The sequence below is a fragment of the Hipposideros armiger genome, unplaced genomic scaffold (genome assembly GCF_001890085.2).
Source record: "Hipposideros armiger isolate ML-2016 unplaced genomic scaffold, ASM189008v1 scaffold_111, whole genome shotgun sequence".
NCBI lineage: Eukaryota > Metazoa > Chordata > Mammalia > Chiroptera > Hipposideridae > Hipposideros > Hipposideros armiger.
The window spans coordinates 1,150,302-1,171,273 of record NW_017731461.1 but is presented as its reverse complement, the minus strand read 5'-3'; the positions used below and the strand labels follow the sequence as shown (position 1 = coordinate 1,171,273).

General features: G+C 51.8%; 1 protein-coding gene across 1 annotated transcript in view; it reads right to left on the bottom strand.

The window, feature by feature from the left end:
• Window positions 1-20,972, bottom strand: part of DSCAML1 (DS cell adhesion molecule like 1) — a 379,445-nt gene that overhangs the window by 59,283 nt on the left and 299,190 nt on the right. The window contains 3 exon segments of the mRNA XM_019647399.1: window positions 1,496-1,624; window positions 2,205-2,301; window positions 2,857-3,056. Of these exon segments, the coding sequence (XP_019502944.1) occupies window positions 1,496-1,624; window positions 2,205-2,301; window positions 2,857-3,056 (426 nt within the window).

Sequence of the window (20,972 nt, the reverse complement as noted above, 5' to 3'; positions counted from 1 at the left end):
AGGGCTTAGGCTGCAGTCCCTGTGGCAGTGGGTTGCCATGGGCTACCGTGTGTAGCCAGCAGCCAGCGTGAGCGGCCAGCCGCCGCAGTGAGCGGCCGTCCAGAAGCCGGCAACTGATCTTCCTCTCCAGGGAAGAGCGCAATGATGGTGCCAACTTGGGCAAGTGAAGCAACGTCCTCCACAACCTGACTGAAGACCAAAATGACAGCAACTTGTCTGTTCCCCTTCTCCAATTCCCCAGCACTGTTCCCATCCCCCCCAATTACCCAATAAAAAAAAAAAGATGACCGACCCAGTGCCCTGGACAGAGCTTCTTTCCCAGAGGTGAACATGCCGTTCAGAGGTTTGTTCTACCTTGTCTCCTGTCCACTCACTCAACAACCATTTGTGGAGCATCCACTACGTGGCGGGCACTGCGCCAGGTGCTGGGGAACAGCAGGGACTAGGACTTGAACAGAGGAGAGGACAGCCAGCCAGCCAATGACCATGCGCTGTGCTAAGGAAGACAGGACGAGTCTGGAAGGCTTTGAGGGGAGAAAACAAAACCTTGGACCTACTCTAGGACCCAAAAGATGAGTTGGAGTTGGTGGGGTCCAGGGGGCTGGGGAGGGTTGAGTTCTCCAGATTCTCTGTTGTGTTTTATTTTAAAGTGATTTTGAAAAACTTACACAGACTTATGGTATCAAAAGTCAAAAGGTACAAAAGGATCCAGAATGAGAGGTATGTTCTCCTCTCACTCCTGCGTCAGAGCCACCCAGGCACCCTCTCAAGGGAAACCAACCCCTATTTCTCACGTACGGTCCAGAGACAGTCACACAGGTACAAACATGAACACCCAAACCTCTTTTTTGGCTTGGTTCACTCTCCAGGCGTCTTGTCCCCTCTGAGGCCCCCTCTACCTGACCATGCCCCCCACTGTGTTTTCCCAGAGACCCAGGGGACCATCGTTCACTCTGCTCCGCGGGGCTTCACAGTGGCGAGCAGCCTCACGGGAGCTAGCTTAGGTCCTAGGGAAGGGATCTGGGAGGGCTTTTAGGAGGAGGAAACTTAGATCTAACCTTTTCCAGGGACTTCCATCCTCCAACAAACCATTCTTGGCAAGGACCCCAGCCATACCCATCATGCCAGTCTAGGAATGTCTAGATGACCAAGTCAAACCTATGATGTTTCTGACCCCACAGACACAGCCCACAGCCCTGGGCTCGGGGGCTTTGAATTGCTTTAAATCAGACCACCCTCTGGGCCTTGGCCCAGGGACAGTCCTGAAAAGAAGGAGCTGATAACCCTCCCCATCAACTGGGGGCCCCTCCATCTGCCCCTGGGGTTTCGTGCTAGACCAGTGTCCCTCTGTTTGGAAGCCACAGACAGGTGCTCATTCACTGGTGGGTGCTGGTGTGTCTGCCTCAGATGGCAGCTCTGAGGCCCGGGGGCTATCCTACCAGAGGGGCCCAGGCAGGACAGGTGGCACAGGGGCCATGGTCAGCGCTCGGCATACCTGACTTGTTCTTGTATTCAATGTCGAAGCCTGTGATGATGCTGTTCCCATCGAATCGCTGGGTCCAGCGCAGGTTCATGCTCCGGGACTTTACCTCCCGGATCTCCAGCTCTGGGGGATCAGGGGGCTCTGGGGTGTGTCAGGGAGAGGGGGCAGGAGTGAGGAGGGCAGCAGACAGCTTGGCCTCCTTCCACCCCCAGGGAGGACCAGGGTTTTGCTGGACCCCTGGGGGTTGGTGTCTACTCCAGGGCCCTGGAATGCTGGGGTTTGGGCAAAATGACCTGGCAGCAGGGTTCAGGCGGGGGGCGGGGCGGTCCATTTGTCTCCTGCTTTGTTTCCCTCCCTTCGTCTGGGACAGGGCAGATCTTTTCGGAGGGACTCCTCAGAGCTGATGGCCTGTTTATCCCCCACGTAGAGCTCCCAGCTTTTCCCAGCTGACTCCCTTCCAGGCCCCCACACTTCTGGAAGCCGCAGAGTGTTCTGTGGGGCTGTAGCCATTCCAAACCTTGCTATCTGAAGTGTGCCTGGAGGGCCCTTATCACCCACTCTGGGCTGGAGGGCAGGGAGGACGCTTCTCCCCAGAGGCCAGTTCTTATCATCCTCCACCACTGTGTGGGTATGGGCAGTGTCCCTGATCTTGAGATGGAGTTAACAATAGGCACCTGGGTCCCTGGGAAGGGGTAGGGAATCATGGGGCAGGTGAGGGTACCTTGCACAGTGAGTTGGATCAAGCCCCGGTCTTCCCCATATGAGTTGATGGCGTGGCAGCTGAAGAACACAGAGTCCCCACGGTCAGCGGGCTTGAGCTGGGAGGTGGCGGCAGGGGCAGGAGGACAGGGAGAAAGGGAGGAAACGGGGAGAGAGGGAGGAAATGGGGAGAGTCTTTTAGAGCTGGTCAGCGGAAAGGGGCTCACTCTAGTGGAGACGAGCAAGGCCATCTTCAGGGAGGGAGACGCACAAGGGGTTTTGTCAAGGACTTCTCTTCCCAGAAAACTCTAAGGCTGGAATTGTGGAAGGGTCCATGCAGGGAGGGGCTGAAGGGGCCCAGGAGGGAGGGAGAGGCTCAGGGGTCCAGGAGAGAAGGTGGGGAGCAGGGGGCCTGCAGGGAGAATGGAGTCCAGGGGTTCTGGAGAAGAGGGAAGGGCTGAGGGTTCCACACATTTCATGGTGGTGGGGTTGTCAGAAAGGAGATACAGTGAGGTTCCTGGATGGAGAAGGGAAATAGCTGGGAAAGGGGAAGTACTTTTTGAGGTGCGTGGAGAGGCTCCCAGAATTCTCATTTACCTCCATTGGATAAAGATAGTTACGACTTCCCACTTTCTGAGAGTTGGGGCCCCTGAGACAGGGGCCTGGGCGCTCACCTTTAGTGTGGAGACCACCTCGTCGCCGTTGTCCTTGGTGGCGATGGCGTATCGCATCACGCGGTCGGGGTCGATGACCGTGTCTCCCTTCTCCCAGCGGATAATAATGGGTCGCTCACCCCGTGCTGTGCAGTTGAGCTCCTTCGGGTGGCCTTTGATGGCGATGGTGGTGTTGGGGTGGGAGGTGATCATGGCCGGTACTGGGGAGGGGAGGAGGCACAGGGGGCCTCAGTAAGAGGGGTGGGGGAGGGGCATATGCCCTCGCAGAGGCCCCGCTCCCCTGCCCCTCCCACAGAGCACCTCAGCCCCAGGCAGAGGTCTAATAAAGGTTAAAGGAGCTATAGGAAACCCTACTTGCCTGTCCCTTTTTTCCCTCTCCCCACCCATGACTGGGGCAGCCTTTCTTCACCAGGGATTCTTACATTCCCGGGACCCCTTTACAGAACGTTTTAACATCCACACTATACATAGAATTACAGAGGAAACCAGATATATTGAAATATGGTTATACAAATATTTAAAACACTCAAAAGCAAACTTTTGATATCATATATCACACATTGATATATGATTTTATTACTCTATCAAATAAGATCTAGTCCTGGGTTATATTAGCACAATTTTGTAAGAGCGATGATAATGATATTTTGAGATGCCTGCAACAAGTGGATTTCTACTGGTGATAGTCACAGGTACCACGACTGCTGTGGTTGGTTGTTCAAAATGTAAGGAAATGCTAAATTTCAGTTAGAAATTAGTGGAAAAAAGATGTGATTTCTCGCCCACACACACACCAAATTCATGGACCCCTGGAATCGTATCCATTCACCCCCTGGGAAGGTGGTCTCTGGGCCCCAGGTTATGAGCCCTGCTCTAAAGCACTGGGGCCTCTGCTTTGTGTCCATGGCTCAGGCTCTGACCACAGCAGTCAGCTGGTTTACCCTCCAAAACAGCTGACAAAGCCCTGTTCTTCCTAACCAAATGCAACAGAAAGCCCTGGGTAGCACCCCTGTAATTAGGATCCCTTAAGCCACACTAACAGGCCCCTACTCCCCACCCCACCCCTACTGCTGACCTGAGAAAATCATCATGAAACAACCAAGGCCCTGGCTGCCCATCAGGAGACCCCTCTTACTGCCCTGACAAGAGGTGGCTCAGCCTGACCCTCCTCTGGGGCTGAGTGCCATGGCCTGCAGCAAGAGGGTAGGGGCAGAGGTAAAGGTGGTCTCAGCTGCCAGTGAAATCCTGTCCCCTTTCTCCTCCATCCAATTCAATGAACACTAATAGAGCACCTATGCCATTACACGGCACTGCGTCAAGCTTGGGGACACACATGATATGAGATGGGTCCTTGTCATGGGGGAAGAAGGGAAGGAGGAGGGGAAGATAGACACCTGCATGAGCAACATGAAAATGAGGAAAATCTGATGAGTGTTTCATCAAGGTATTAGGAGAAATTAATTTTGGCTGAGGGGTATCTGGAAAGGCACCACCTGTCTATTCAACAAGCATTTATTTAGCACCTACTAGGTGCCAGGACTTGTCCTGGGTTCTGGAATTAACAATGAACAGGACAAACCTGACCTCAGGGAGTTTCACTGTAGTGGTGAGAACAGATGACAAAACAAACAATTTCGGTAAAGAATAGTAAGTGCTATGCTAGGAGAAATGCACAATAGCTGGCATGGCAGGACTTAAATGGGAAGAACAGAGGTACCCTGGGCAGTGGAACCTGCTGGAGCAAAGGCCCAGAGGCAGCAATGTGCAGGTTCCGGCAAGGGACTCGGTCCGTTGCATCTGGAGGACTGTCCTTGTCCTTGCCTTTTCTCACCACCTTCCTGGGAAATCTTGCCTCTCAGAGTATAGGTCCCCAGTTGCTCTTGACCTGGGAGGAGTGCTCATTAGCTATGCTGGAGGACACAAACTGGGAGGGGCTGCGGTTGAGGGCAAGAATCAGACACTTTCTACCCCACCCCCATTGCGGGGCGGGCTCCCCCTCACACTGAATTCTGCAGGCCCGGCTCACCACATCCCCATCGCCAGCCTGCTTGAGCAAGTGTGCAAGAGGGTGCTCTGCCTTCTCTCCCCTCGCAACCATCTCCCTCTGGGGCACTGTGTCTCTGTTCCACTTCAGTGGCTGGCCCTTCCTTTTCCTCCCAGCATCCTCAGGACGTCTTTCTCCTCCAGTTTTAAAGACCTACTCCGAAAACATTCTTCCCAGCAAACTCTCCAGGGTCATTTGACTTCTAAGGACAAACAAGCCTTTGGAGAAGGGAAGGACACCATGGAGCTGTAATGGTGTGACCTGAGATGTCAGTCAGTGGTGAGGAGACATTTGGAACAGGTGTGTGAGTGGAGGGGTGAAGGGCGGCTTTTGGTGTTCCTGAAGTCACATCATATAGCCAGCCACCTCCTCTGCCTTCTGTCATGTGGGATTTGGTACTGAGGGCAGTCCTGGCCTCCAGCCCGTCCCAGCATCCCGGCGCAATCCCCAGCCCCAGCTCATCAAATAATGAAGCAGATAAATTTTATAATGCACAGCATTACACCAGGATATACAATAAAACGTGAAAGACAAATAAGGAGGTGCAAGTTATAATGAAGAAAAAGCCTGCAGTCAGAGACATCCGAGTATGAATTATTGACTAAGCTTTTACACTCTCAAGGATGTGTGGAGGAATATTTTTCCATCAAAGATTTGCATAATTCACTCGTATAAACCTGGGTGGAATATAGAGTAAGATTTCACATCAACAAGTCAGGCCTTGCATTGCAGATGCCTCCATTTTTCCTAGAGGATTGAAATGTGGGGTGTGGGAGGAGCCGCACGTGTGATGTTTCTGCTTTCCGCACAGTGAATGGTCAGACACTGGGGCTGGGGACCCCTTAGGCCTTCCTGGGGAAGAGAGGTCCTGGTCCTGTGGGAATGTTCATGCAGAGGGGTGTGTGTGTGTGTGTGTGTGTGTGTGTGTGTGTGTGTGTGTGTGTGTGTGTGCGCGCGCGCGCGCGTGCGTGCACACGTGCTCGTGAAAAGGGGTGGAAGCCGGGTCAAGCCTCAGCATAGGTCAGAGTCAGAGGAAGGGAAGGGAAAGGAAGTCTTTTCTTGGTAGGAGGACTTTAAGGCTCTGCATTAGTGTGAGGGAACTTGCAGCATTAGCCTGTCCAGGGCCAGTGTGTGAACATACAGGCATCCCTCTGGCTGGATAAAACCTGATACTAGAAGCCATGGCTTGGCCAGTGGAGCAGGGACTGGGTTTCAGATTCCACTTGCCCCTTAGGCTATATATCTTGGAACAGTGTACAACCTGTACACCAATATATGTCAGTTCTACCTCAGGGAGTTTGTCTTCCCAATCAGGTTTGTTCAAAGACCTCGCATGGGGGCAACCAGAGACAACAGGGCCTCCAGAGATCCTGGACAGGCCTCAGAGCCCACTTGGTCCCTCAGCCCTGAGTGACAACCTGGTGCCCGGGGTGGGTTCCCTGTACTCTCTTGCCAGGGCTGCTTGTTACGGCACTGGGCACTGGGCAGCACAGCCCGATGCATTCCTCACAGCCTCACAGCTCAGGACAGGTTCAGGGGAGCCCCCCCTATGAAGAAGAGAAGAACTGCTTTTGTTGGTCCTCCCACCAGCTTCAAGGTCCTGGGAGCCAGGCAGGCCTGGGTTCTACCCAAGTCTCTACCAGCTACGTGCCTTCAACACAGTATATTTAACTTCCCTGAGCCTCCGACTCAGCACCTGTGACATAAAGACATGGATATCTACCACGTTGGGAATCCAGCTCAGTGTTTTGGGAGGTGATTCTATGATGGAGGATACATTTTTCCTTGCATATAGGCATCTTTAGCCCCCTGACCTGGGCAATAAGCAGAGAACCTGCTTTCTTTCCTCTCCCTGCCCTAGTCCTCCTGACAGCACCAGGACAGAAAACTCTGCTACTTCCCCCAGGTCCTGCCCCAGCCTCCAAAGGCCATGGTGCCCTCCAGGGCCCACAGACTGGGAGCCTCAGCCCTCCTGGCGGCCATACAGATGGGCTTAATGAGGCAGCCCCCTAATAGAGGCTGCCCCGCCCCACCTGCTCTCTCCTTCCCTCCACTTACCCCTTGTTCTGGACCACAAGGTCTCTCTGCTCCACTGAATCACAGTAATAAACATGATCGAGCCCTCACTGCACTAGACCCGGCTGTGCTCCCAGAGCACTTTCTGGGTTGAAGGCAGACCCCAGGAGTTCCCTAGAGACATGTGTAGTCATCTGCAGGAGTGCGTATGCGTGCACGCACACACACACACACACACACACACACACACACACTGTTTTAGGATTTTTTACTGGGAACTTCTCATGTACCATGTGCTGAAAGTATTCTACTATTCTACATGAATTAACTCACGTGAGGTAGGTACTGTTATGATTCCCCTACTCCCAAGCCTGGGTCCTGATGTATTTCTTGACTAAGCTCCTGTGATGATGTAATGGACCAGGTAACAAGCTGGATGCTTTTGCCTCTTGGCCATTGCTCAGTGATCCCCCAACAACAGCCATGAGAAGTAAGTCTTATTATCCCCATTTTTTCAAATGAGGAAACCGAGGCTTTCAGAAAGCAATTCTTCCCTCTTTAAGCCCATGCCACTGTGGTTGTAAGGCTGGCCACCTCTCGCCATCTGTCTGCCTGCTCTGCCTGCACACAGTATCTGGCTTTGGGAAATCGAATTTGGCTGTCACCAAAAAGCTGTGGTTTCTCTGTGGTGGGCAGCTTCATCAGGCCACTCCCAGGGCAGGTGGCAGGGACTACAGCTTTAGGGGTATAGTCAGGAGAGCAGAAAGGGGGAGGGGATTGTAAGCACAGAGCTGAATCCTGCATGACAAATGCGAATAACATCACAAAGGCAACACATTGCTCCAATAGGACACAGGAGGCTTTAATGAGATACATCTTCTCTGTTTTCCTGCAGTGTAATTCAATTAACAGCCAGGGAAACCTAATTTCTTTGTACGAAGTGGGGTTCAGGGGAGATTCTCTGGGGACTTGGGAACAGGGAGGGGCTGGGCCTACGGGCATCAGGGCAACCCAGGTGGGCAAGCTGCCCCTTAAAACATAGCTCCTTCTAATATGGCCCCTTCAGTGGGGAGGGGGGGAGAGGTCCTAGTGTGAGCTGGACCAGTCTTGTTCAAATCTTTATAGCCCCAGTGCCTGGTATGGCGCCCAGCACTGTGCATGGCCAAGTGAAAGCCAACTCGGGTAGAGAAAAAAGAGGCTTCCTGATGACTTCCACGGCCCTTCCCTGACACCCCATGTCCGTGCAGACACCCCTACTCTGGGCATTGAGCATCAGTGGCACAGCGTATATCATAATGCAGTGTCCTTGTCGCCTTGTCTCTGACTGTGAGACTCTCCAGGGTAGAGGCATCTCTACCCACGACTTAGCATTTATTTGTGAAAAGAAGGAAGGCTCCCACGTGCTGGGCATCACTTCTGCCCCCCATCCCCACACCCAGTGCCCCGGGTCAGTCTGCTCTGATCCATAGCTAGACTCACTCCAGGGCAGGGAGGAGCCCTGCTGGGTCTTCGGCTCTCAGGCCTTATCTTAACAGCCCTGCAGGAATCCCAGATTTCCTCCTCCTAGCTCAGATGGGGACTCCTGGCAAGGGCTAGGGAGAGGAGCAAGGCGCTGGCTGCAGCAGGGCCCTCCCGGGGCAGCCAGCTGAGGGGAGAGGAAATCAATTTCAGAAACAAGACAGTTGTCAGAATCTGATGTAACCGGTTCCCGTCTGTGAAATTACTCGCAGGCCAGCCCCTGTCACCCCCGAGGTCCTGCCCGGACCAGCTGCTATTTACATTTTAATTTGATGTGAGAGGCTGATAGATTTTTAAAACACCATGAGACAGCTCTGCTTCCTTGCTCACCCCCAGCATCCACAGACTTTCCCACCAACCCTTCCGTCTTGGAGATGGCGTCCTAGGGCCCCTTGACTCTGCACCTACTGGGCCCCTCCCTTGCTCCTCCAGCTTAGCCCCTACTCTGGGGTCCCACCTCATAAGCAGGGCTGAGATGCTCGTTGTAGTTTCCATAGTACCAGCACATCCTCTGGGAGGAACACTTTCTTGTTAAGGAGGTGGTAAGGGGCCTATTAGCCTCAACTATGCCAATGAGCAAGTGAAGGCTCAGAGAGGCTAAGTGGTTTGTCTCAAGTTGCACAGCTGGTGACTGCCAGGAAGGACACAAAGCTCCAAGTCTCCTGACAGTTCACTGGCGCCCTTTCCTCTGGTTTGAGTCTAACCTCCTTCTGTCTGGTTGGTTTTTCTTCCATCTTGGGCTTTGTCCCAGGAGCAGGAAGCTGCATGGGAATGGCATAGTGTGGATGAATCTTGAGGGGACTGCAGGAGGAGGCTGAAAACTGGAGTAGGGTTGGGGAGAGGGGGTGGTCCAGGCCAGGCAGGGGCTGGGGGCCGGAGGTAGGGGGACGGCGAGTCACGCTTTCTCTGTTTCTGTCTCCCTCCCTCTCTTCTGCCTGGTGATTGGAGCTCAGCAGGTGTTTCTGACAAGTCCCCAAGTTACCAGGGACAGAAGATCAGTTATGAATACCCAAAAGGAGAATAACAGTGTGTGTGAGAAGGAGAATGTGCAAGAAATAGGATGGGAATGCCACTGGCTGTTGGGAGAGGCATGATAAAATGTGAGAGGAGTGGAATGTTGCATCTGAAAAGGAGCTTGGGGCACACCTTTACTCCATTCACAGGGCCTGAGTATATAATAATCATAGCAGTTTACATTATTGACAACTTACTGCGTTCTAGGCACTGTTCTGCATTCTTTTACATGCATTAACTCACTTAATCGTCACAGCAACCCTATTTTTATTCCCACTTTACAATTGGGGAAACTGAGGCTTAGAGAAGTAAATGTCCTGAGATCACACAGCCAGTAAGTATCAGAGCCAGGACTCACCCAGGGCATCTGCGGTGTTCCCCACGATGTTACATTAGTTAGAAAAGGACACCAGGAATGAGAGTTCAAAGAGCTCAGCTTCGGGCCGGCTGAGTGGCGCGTTGGTTGAGTTGGCTTGGGACACCAGCTCTGAGCAGCAGGGCCCCGGTTCAGATCCCACATGAGGGCCAGTGATGCTGCGCCCTCTACAGCTAAGATAGTGAGCAACAGCTTGACCTGGAGCTGGGCTGCCATGAGTTGCTGGCGACGGTGTAGGCTGCAGTAGAACTGCCCTGGGCTCCCATAAGCTACCACGAGCGGCCGGCAGCCGGCTTGAGCTGCCAAAGAGCCACCGTGAGTGGCTGTCCAGTGACAAGCGACCGATCTGCCTCACCCGGGAAGAGCGCAATGATGATATCAACACTGGCCAGTGAAGTGATGTCCTTCACAACTAGACTGAACAACAAAAGGACAGCAACTTGTCTGTTCCCCTTCCCTGATTCCCCAATGCTGTTCCCCTCCCACAATTCCCCAATAAAATCTTTAAAAAAAAAAGAGCTCAGCTTCTCTAAAGAGAAATGCAGCCAAATTTTGGGGAAGAAGATTGGCCTGGAAACCAGGAGACCAAGAGATTAGGCTATTCTGCTATTTTAGGTGGATGGCCTGAGGGAGGGGACTGAGGAGGTTCTTGGGCTTGGCTATAGATAAGAATGAACTGGGAAGCTTTTTAACAATCTTATTGCACAGACCCCACCCCCAGAGGCTCTGATTTAATTGGCCCAGGCTGGGCCTAGGCATCAGAATTGCTTAAGAACCGACCCCCAGCCCAGGTGATTCTCACACAGGGCTGAATGACCCTCCTCTTCCACCTCCGGTTCTTTTTTTTTTTGTTAGATTTTTTTTTTATTATTGGGTAGAATTGGGGGAAGGGGAACAGACAAGTTGCTGTAGTTTTGTTCTTCAGTCTAGTTGTGGAGGACGTTGCCTCACTGGCCCAAGTTGGCACCATCATTGCGCTCTTCCCGGCTGAGGCAGATCAGTCGCCGGCTTCTGGATGGCCGCTCACGCTGGCTGCTGGCTACACACGGTAGCCCATGGCACCCCACTGCAGTAGGGGCAACTCACAGCAGCCCAGCTCCAGGTTGAGCTGTTGTTCAGCATCTTAGCTGTGATGGGCAGTGTCACTGGCCCTCATATGTGGGATCCGAACCGGGGCCCTCTGGCGTCCCAAGCCAGCTCTTAACCAATGAGCCACTCAGCTGGCCGCCACCTACCATTCTTGTAGATGCTCTCTAGTCCTTCCTCTGCCTCAGGCAGGACTGACCTCAAAGCCAATAAGACTGGAAGAAGGGCAGCAAAGTTCTGATGTTCTTCACCATCCCCAAGGAAGGGATGTTACTTTTCTAGGAAGTCCTTCTGAAAGTCTAACTGAAATCTCTTTAGAAGTCTCATAGGGCTTTTTTACTAAAAAGGATGCTCTCTCTAGGTAGGCTAACATGCTTTTTTGGATGTCCTCCTCCTTACCTTCTGGGAGAGGCTTTTTTAGGGGATGGCAGCTGCCCTGAAAGCTCTTGAGAGCTCTGCAAACTCACCTTGTCAGGAAAGAAGGGAGCCTCCCAGCTCAGAGGCCCTATCTGCTTTTGTTTCTGAAAGGATTACACTTGCTCATTCTAGGTGAGGGCCCCCTCCTTACCCTCAACCAACACACTCCCTCCGTCCCCTCAAAGGCTTGTGTCTATGCTCCTTGTTACCCCAAATCCTGACAAGAGCTGTAGCTCTGTTTGGCAGTGTGAGATAAGCCGCCACAAAGGGGCATTGTTGGCATGTGGGGTGGTCGGCCTGGGGTGGGGCGGTTGGGACAAGCTCTTTGGCTCAGTCCTGGCAGCAGCTCCAGGCTTTCCCTGGGGAAGGGCTGCTGGTGGGGGTGCCTTCTAGTGCCTGCTTTGTTTTCTCTTCTTAAAGAGCCACGGCCATTGGTGTTGTTAATTTGATTGCGCCCACTTCGGCTTCTTGTCTCCCCTGATTAGCCAGGCTCCACCTGAAGCATGAGATTAATTCAAATTGCATGGAAGCAATCAGCCTCGGCTCTGAGAGTTGGTGGGGAGGTGCCTGGGGAGCTGGGGGTTTATGGAACCCTAGCTGTCCACTGCCTGTATACATGGGGGACAGAAATGGCAAGAAGTGTGTGTGTGAGGGGTTTGGAGTACAGTGGGATCTTTGAGATGTGGACTGCCGCCTGTTGAGACCCTCAAATTCACCAGGCCTTGCTTTCTCCAGCTGTACAGTGGGATCAGTCAGTTCCTCACTTAGCTGCTTACCAAGGAGTAGAAGAGCAAGAGGTGGGGAGTATTTTCAAGTGAGGGTGGGGACCTGGCTCTCCCCCTGCCTTTGGTCTTCTAATCTCCTCAAAATGTTGGGAAAATGACAGTAATAATTGAAATAGCTAACATTTATTGAATGCTTATAATGTGCCATGCATCCCCGTTAGTACTTTACATGAACTACCTCATTAAACTCACCCCTCCCATCCTAGGAGGTGGATAGTATATTTATTCCTATTTTAGAGATGAGAGAACACTCAACTCTGACATGACCCTGAACATTGGAATCCTTTCAGAAACAAAAGGAGACAGTGCCATCTTTCTTTAATTACTTACTTGGAAGGTATGTCTGGATCATTTCTATGAATGCCCTAGAGCTGGGGTTGGTGAACTTTTTCTGCAAAGGGCTGGATAGTAAATATTTTAGGCTTTGCAACTCATAGGCCTCTGTTGCAACAACTCAGGCTCTGTCTGTAGCTTGAAAGCAGCCATGGACAATAGAATATGAAGACCGGGCATGGCTGGGTTCCAGCCAAACTGGCTGCTGGCCAGGTTTGACCCTAGGCTCAGTTTGCTGACTCCTGCCCTGGAGTTCAGTGCATAGGAGAGGTTGGGCTTGTGGACTCTTGACCAAGAGGGAGTTTTTGGTTAGGAGACTGGTTGGATTAAGACAAGGGCAGTTGTAGAATGTCAGAAAGGAGAGCATTTCAACTTCCAGAGTTCTGGAAGCATGGATTTATAGATAATAAATCACTGGGCATGGGGGTTATTGTGGGTTGAACTGTATCTCCCCAGGACATATGTCAAGTCCTAAGCCCTGGAACCTGTGAATGTGGCCTTATTTGGAAATAGGGTCTTTGCAGATCAGACTAAGATGTGTTATTGGAGTAGGATGGGCCTTTAATCCGATATGGTTGGTGTCCTTATAAAAAGAGAAGAAGAGACGCACCCAAATGTGAAGACTCACAGGGAGAACGCTGTGTGAGATGGAGGTAGAGACTGGAGTGCTATGTCTGCAGTGCAAGGAACACCAAGGATTGCTGACAGCCCCCAGAAGGGGCAAGGAAGCATGCTTCCCTGGAGCCAGCAGAGAGAGCACAGCCCTGCTGACACCTGGATTTTGGATTTCTAGCCTTCCAGAACTGTGAGGGAATGAATTTCTGTTCTTTTAAGCCACCCAGTTTGTGGTTCTTTGTTACAGTGGTGCTAGGAAACGAATACAAGGTTCCACTGTGTGACAGAGGTTCTCTGTGCAGGGTGCCTAGGAGCACAGGCCACTCTGCCCTCCTCCATGGAGGGGGCTTCCTAAGGTGGGAGGTTGCATGGGCTTCTCTCTCCCTGCTCTGGCGGGGAGCTTACCCGCCCCCCTCCTCCCCCAGCCCCATGGACAGGCTGGCAATAGGCAAGCAGGTATAGGAGTGTGCTAGGGCCACACACACCCTCCCTGCAACACCTCCCACCCCAGCACCTGACCCAGGGATAGACACTCAGTGGGTAGTCAATAACTATTGAATAACGAATGACCAGTGGAAGGCCTGGACATGAACAACGTCAGCTCAAGAACATTTTCTTTAGAATCTCACTTTTGCCATGTCTCAAGTCTCCATAGATCTGAGAGGCCCAGACGGAAGCCTGGTATCCCAGACTGGGCACCCTGAGGACTGGGCAGGGATGGAGTATGGGCTTGGGCTTTTGGGGAAGTCTATAGTCGTCCTGTCAGTATCATCCTTTCTGGCCCAGCACAGGATACCTGCATTCACACAGTGAGTCACCTTAAGGAGGTAGAGCCATAGGGTCATTTGGTCCAGCACACTGCTCTAGGTAGAAATCCTGGCAGAATGCCAGCCAGTGTCCACTGCCTTAGAGTATCCCCACCACCCTCACCTTTACATGACCAAAACAAACATGCCACGTCAGTACTCCCATCTATCCATTTCTATCGGTGGCATCATCATATTTATCGCTCAGCATCAAGCTCTTGATTCTCCCACCTCCTTTCGTCCAATCCATTATTGGGGCTGATACTTGTTCCTTCACAATGACTCTTAGATTCCCCTTTTCTCTCCATTCTTTGCTCAAGATCCTAGTATCATACCCAGACTTTGGTGCCACTATTTCCATCCAACCTCACCCCCTAATCCCCGGCTGCCACTCTCCCATCAGATGTTCTCCTCACTGTCTCCCACACAGGCTTCCTACCCCAGTGCCTTTGCTCATGCTGTTCCTTCCACCTGCATGCCCTCCTTTCTTCCCTTTGCCTATCCAAACACTACCTATTTTTAAAAGCTCAACCCAAGTCCCACTCCTCTAGAAAGCTCTGTCTGACCATGTCTATTCACACTGGGTTTTTCCTTCTCTAAACCAACACTGCACCTGTAAGTGCCAGACCTTTCAGCATGCGATCTCCTTTGTTTCCTAAAGGTTAGTTCCAGCTTCCTGTAACTAGTTTGTAAGTCCCTTAGGGCAGGGATGGTGACTTATCTTGCTCTTCTCTCTCTAAGACCTTGAGACCATACTGGACACATCGGGGCTACCCAGGAAGTACATGTTTATTGTTTGACTGATCCAACAATTTATTCTGCTCCTACAGTTCAGAGGGGCTTCAATCATAATTGGAGGAGCAGTTCTTGGCTCCCCACTTAGGGCAGGGTCTGGAGGCACTGCTTTAGCTCTTTGTCTGCCTGTATTTTCTTATCTAGTGAACTGAGGTACCAGTGATAACCCTGACCCCTTGTGACTCAAAATGTTTACCGACACCTTTTCCTTGGTTGGCATGTATGATGCATCTAATGTTGTTATTCATCAGATCTGCTGGAGCTGAGCAGATAGGGAAAGTCTTGAATGACACCTTATAGCCCAGATCCATCTGGAAGCTCTTCCATGCTCATGGTCATAGGGACTGACTGCAGGGCTGAGGGTGCAGTGGTGGCAATGGATGTGCTTTATGCCACCACTGCCTGTGGCCTCTGAGAAGGAGATAAGGGTCCAAATGAGACCCTCGGGACAGGCACTTTTAGATTGGGAATGGAGGTTGCATTGATACTGTTGGCTTCTTGAGACCTGTAGGATATCCTACACATTTTTTTTGTTTTGTTTTTTGCTTTGTTTTATTTTAGACTTGTCTTTTTCTGGAAAACCGTGAAACAACAAGGGCTCCAGCTTCTGAAAGGTGGGTCCTGGAATTGGCAACAAGCGCTCTGCCAGGTCTCCATTGGCACAGCAGAACGTGACCTATTTGTTGAGCTCTGTTAAAGCCTTTGGGTCTGAAGGAAAGGGAGTGAAGGGTTGTGACTTCTCTGAACAGAGAAGTGAACTGAGTCCCAGGGAGAGGGAGTGACTGACCCCAGTTAACCCAGGATGTAATAGGGGACACTGGGGCAAGAAATCAGAATGCCCATTTCCCTGGTCAGGACCTTCCTGTCCCTTAAGCCATCTACTCACGTTGGCCTCACTGGGTTTTGCATGGGGTGGGGAGAACCTAGGCTAGCCCACGGCTGCAGACCTCTTGGTGAGGGTTCAGTGGGGGCTGCAGCTGGGAGCCTGGCCTGGTGACAGGATGTGTCTAGCCTCCCTGCTCATTTCTGTGTGATGAAGCAGGAGACCAAGTGCTTCTCCTTACTCAATGAAGTCTGAAAATCAATAAGGCCAAAGAACCGGGTGGATAATCCCCTCCATGGAAATCATGGCAGTGGCTCCTTGCCTCTTCCCCTCCCTCTCCCTCCTTCATCAGAAGTTGGGAGGCCAGGCCCCAGGCCTGCAGAGGAGACCCCAGCTTGGTGCAGCCTAGGGTGGGCCTCTCTTAGCCCCTTGAGGCTGGGCAGGTGAGGCTGACCGAGGACCACCACCCGAGTGGAGAGAGCAAGTAACTTGCCCCAGATTCCACAGCTGGGCAGGGCCACTGTCAGCCCCAGGCCAGCGAGACTCAGAGCCCTGGTCTCAGCCTTGCTCTGCTGCCCCCACCCTGCTTTCCTGTCACCTCTCCCTTCTGTTTGTAGATTCGGCAGAGGGTCTGTCCCACCTACCCCTCATCCAATCAGGGGGACTTATAAGGGCAGAGAGGTGTGCCAAGTGGGTGACTTGTGACATCACATGTGATTGGACCAAACCTGTGGACTGGGGGTCAGTCAGCCCATCAGTCCCCAGCAAGGTAGGCCAAAGTAGTCAGGGGCCTGTGCTGAGCAGAGTACCAGAGGTGGGAATTACCAGAGAGGAACGGGAAGACCAGCCCAGCCTGCAAGGGATTTCAGTGTGCTGAAAAGACAGGACCCACCACCAGGGAACACAGAAAACCTCAGGCCAGTTGCCGGGCCTCTCTGTACCTCCGTTTCATCTGTGTGCTGCGAATATGTGTTCCTTATGAATATGTGTGTGGACATCCTGATCGACATGCCCAGGCTCCATCTGCATGCCCTGCAAACAGCCAACCCTCCGATATAGGTGGAGTGCTGATGGCAAGGCCCATCCTTGGGAAGACAGACTGGGGAAGAGGCCTTGGAAGGTCCGAGAAGTTGATTCAGGGCATTTTTTTTGTGCAGGGAATTTCTAGGGTAGCCGGAGCATAGTCTACAAAGGGAGTTGTGGGCTCTGGGTGGCCATTTCCTTTGGCCATAGACTCCTTGTCCTGTGGGGAAGGCAGGGCCCGAGGAGAGCAGACGAGGCCCTCTAGAGTAGGAGCCCCAGTCACAGGGTCTAAGGGAGATGCTGGTTCTGCCTGACAAGGAGGAGTTTCCTTTGGGCAAACTTGAAATCTGGATTGTCTCAGGTCACTGGGTACATAGTTGTCTTTCCGAAGTTTTGCATCCTGACCTCTACAAGATGGACAGATGCTGGCAGGTGCCCTGGTCTACCCAGTCCCCTCTCGGCTCTGTTCTCCCTCCTACCTTGCTGTGACTCTGCAGCTGGGTGTGTGCTTGCAGAGGGCTCTTGGATCTCGCTTTAATTGGTCTGGCATTTTGTTAAACAAACAAATCGCAACTCAGACCAAACAAAGAGCCCTTCTGGCTTCAACTGGCCGTGGGCTTTGCCTTGGCCCAATCGCAGGAGCCTTCACAAAGTAGAGGGGAGACTGGGGGATGGAACAGGGCCTGTCTAATCAGGTAACCTGCTGCACAAGGGGACCATCTGTCCCAGGAGGCACTGCCATGCAGGGGCGGCAACGAAACACAACCAGCCCTTTGCACCCCAGACTAAGCAGCCGGACTTTGTGCCTGCCTCTTGGTGAAGCATTCTCTTTGAAGATGTTTTACTCTGCCCTCAGCACCAATTGTGTGTCATTTGGAGGAAATATTGCCTCCTCCTCCTTCTGGTCATTAACTCTTTTGCTCTTTTTAAAAAACATTTTAAAAGGTAGATAAAAGGTAACCTTGTGGACGTGGCATTTTCTTCTGTTAATTACATTTACTTTCAACCAAGTTCTGGGAAGTGGTCTGGTGGCCTGAAAGGACCACACACACACACACACACACACACACACACACACACACACACACACACTGATAGAATCATAGGTTATTTAAACTGGAAGAGACCTTGAGATTAGCTAGTGACTCGATTCTAGTCCAGGCCTCTTACTGTACAGATGAGGAAAATGAGGCCCAGAGAAGGGGAGGGATAGACAGTGAGTTACTGAGCTGGGACCAGCATCCAGTCTTCTGTCTCTTGGCCTGTGCTCTTACTACCAAACTTTAAGTCCAGAGAGGCAAGTCCTGATATTAGCTGGGACTATATCACCCAATGACCTTGACCCAGGACCTTACCTTTTTCTATGAAGGAGCTGTTGCCTGCCAACCTCACAGGCAAGGTATGGGAAGAGCTTTATAAACTCTCAAGGACTGTACTTGTGATGGGGGCAAGGTTGGGCTAAATGCTCAGGCACTGAATACCCCCACGCTGGGGGGCAGGGAGGAGTGGGGGCTAGTGGTGCCTGGTTGGTTGCCAGCAAGTATGTCCAGGGACTTAGAAAACCACTTGGCGCCTCTAACATCCCCTTAGCAATCTGGGGCCCCAAGGACAGGCCGTACGTGACAATTCTCTAAGAACCAGCTCTGGAATCCCAACTCCCACCAGACCCCAAGGCTCCTGGTTTGGTGCCTGATATGAAGAGTCAACGCTCCGCAGAAAGACAACGTTCAGCTTCCAAAGCCCATCAGCACCTCACATTCATTCTCCCTGTCCGTCTTCCCTTCACTCTCCTCCAGTCACCACCGAACCACGTGATCGTCATGGACTTTCCTAAACCTGTGCCCATGTCCTGCTTCTTCCTCTTCCTGGAATGGAATGGCCTTTGTCCCTGCTGGTTCTTGTCAGCATTCTTCTCATCCTTCAAGTCCTACTTAGTGACTACTGCATTTGTGGAGCTTTTCTTGACACTCCCTTAGTGGCCCCCAAAGTTAAAATTGATTACTCCGTCCCTGATTCCCTATATCACCTGTGTATAGCTTTTTAAGGCACTTATCATGGTGTATATTATAGTTGTTTTGCGTGTATGTCTATCTCCCTTTCAAGATTCTAAATTCCTTGAGAGGAGCAATTCCGTTTCACTCATCACTAGTTGTGCAGCACCCAAAACCAGTGATGCTGATTATCGAATGCATATTTTGTGCCAAGTACTGTGTTGATTGCTGTTAAGTGCATGTCTCACTTAAGCCTTACCAATGAGTAAAAAGCATTACAATTGCAAACCTATGAAGGAGAAAATCAGGCCTTACAGAGATCATTGTCTAAGATCCCTTAGCTATGAAGTAGAAGAGCTGAAATTTGAACCCAGATCCGCCTGGCTTTAAAGTCTGTGCTCTTAGCCTTGGGGTTTTATTGACCTGTTTAGCGAGTGGGCAGTGAGAATCTGTTGAGATAGCATTGGAAACTGTGGGGGTTAATGTGTGGACACTCCCCAACAGAGGCCAACCACAAACATCCAATTTGACACTTGGATGCTTTTTATGATGTCTCTTTGATATAGTATTTACTTTCTTACTTCTGCTTGGCCAAAGTGGGGATTAAGGTCAGTTGGCTTTCTGAGAGTTCACAGAAGTGTGAGGTTTGAGAAGGTGGAGCTGTGTTGGGTCACCGTTTTCCTGAGTGTGTTAGAGGCACTGGGGCAAGCCTGGACATTGGCTTTGCAAATAGTAGGTCTTTCTGTGGCCAGCTCTGCAAGTAGGCGAGGGGAGTGTTGGCGTGGGGTGTTGGAGGTGGACTAAGGAATGACAGGAAATGGCTTTCCCCTGGCAGTCCCATTGGTGACTCACATGCCCAGGTCCTGACGGTCCTTCCCCACCTACCTGTGCCCTTTCAACGGAAGTCAGAGTTGGGGAGATGGGAGAAGGTTGAGGGAGAATGAAGGAGGAAGAGGACAGAGCAGGCAGGAGAGGATGTGCAAGGCACGGAGCTAAGGGTGGGCTCCCTGGAGCAGGAGGCAGAATGGAAGTTCCCAGGGAAGACCAAGAGCACCCACACCCCATCCTTTCAACATTATCACATTGTCACGGGAGCATCTTCCAGTAGCCAGACGCTGTGTAGCATTGTTCGGGCTGCTATGGAAGGGCAGGCAGACCCTCCAAACCCAGACAAGAAGCCCTGGCCATGCTCAACTGTCCACATTGACTGCCCTCGGTTCTCACATGCCCCTGGCCCTACCTACTCTGCTCCTGTTGGCATTCAGGGTGGCACAGGAGCCTCTAGCATGGCTGGGCAGGTCACTGGGGAGAATGGGGCTGAATGGAAGGGGGAGTTTGTGACAGAGAAAGGGTGTGAAGAAAAGGCCGTCTGAGGGAGCACATATGTGTGAGGTTCGGAGCCCGCGAGAGTGCTGCGGCTGTGTGAGAGAGCACAGAGGGTTCTGTGAGGGAGGGGGCAGCGAGCAAGGAGCTGGCATTGCGGAGAGGCTGTGTGTGGAAGTGCTGAGAGACACTGTGTAGACAGTGTGTGATGGAGGTGCGGTGAGTGGGAGAATACGACCTGGAGGTGTTTGTGAGATGGAGCAGATGTAGACAAGGAGTGTGCGTGTGCCTTACTGTGGAAGGAAGCAAAGGAAAACGACAAGGCAGCTGAAATTAGAACAAGAGGCAGGAAAAAAAGGAACCAGGTTCAGGTTCTACCAGGAAGTGATTAGAGTGGTATGAAATTCCCTTGGGAAGAGGGGAGGCAGAGGTAAAAGTGTGTGTGTGTGTGTGTGTGTGTGTGTGTGTACACGCATGCGCGCACATGCATGCGCACAAGGCTGTCCTGGATTTACAAAATGTTCTTTTGTAAATACCTCAGAGTGTTTCGTAGCTTCTGCCTAGGTTGGGAAGTGAGGACAGAACAGAAAAATGGAAGCTCAGGTAGGGCTCCCATGACATCAGGGGCAGCCGGATGTGAACTGGGTCTCCTCCCACAGACCACCTCCTGACCACTGCACTGCCTGACACCCAAATCCCCTCATCTTCACAGAGAAACCATGCACCACAAAGCAAGGCCATGCTTGCTCAGTGGAATCCCCTAACTTAGAGAAAAACAACAAAGACCCTCCCTTCCCCAAAAACATCTGAGGGTTTAGGCTCATCTTTCCTGCTGACAGTGGGGAGATAAGGATCAAATAGCAAGGATGTTTCCAGAAGTGTCTACTATTCCTTTTGCCTCACACAGGCAGAATTAGCGAAGTTCTCCCTGGCTGAGGGATGTAGATTGATTGCCTGGTTTTATTAAGGACAAAGTGCTTTTTGATAGTATGAGGGAAGCGGCTCCCCAGGGCGGGGATTCCGGTTCTGAGCTCCCTGAGCATCGATCGCCGGGGCTTCCCTGTCTGGTGCTGAGCTGAACATGGGCTTTGGCAAGCAATAAAGAAACTATGATTCTTAAAAGAAAGAACTCCAGGGAGACGCTGGGCAGA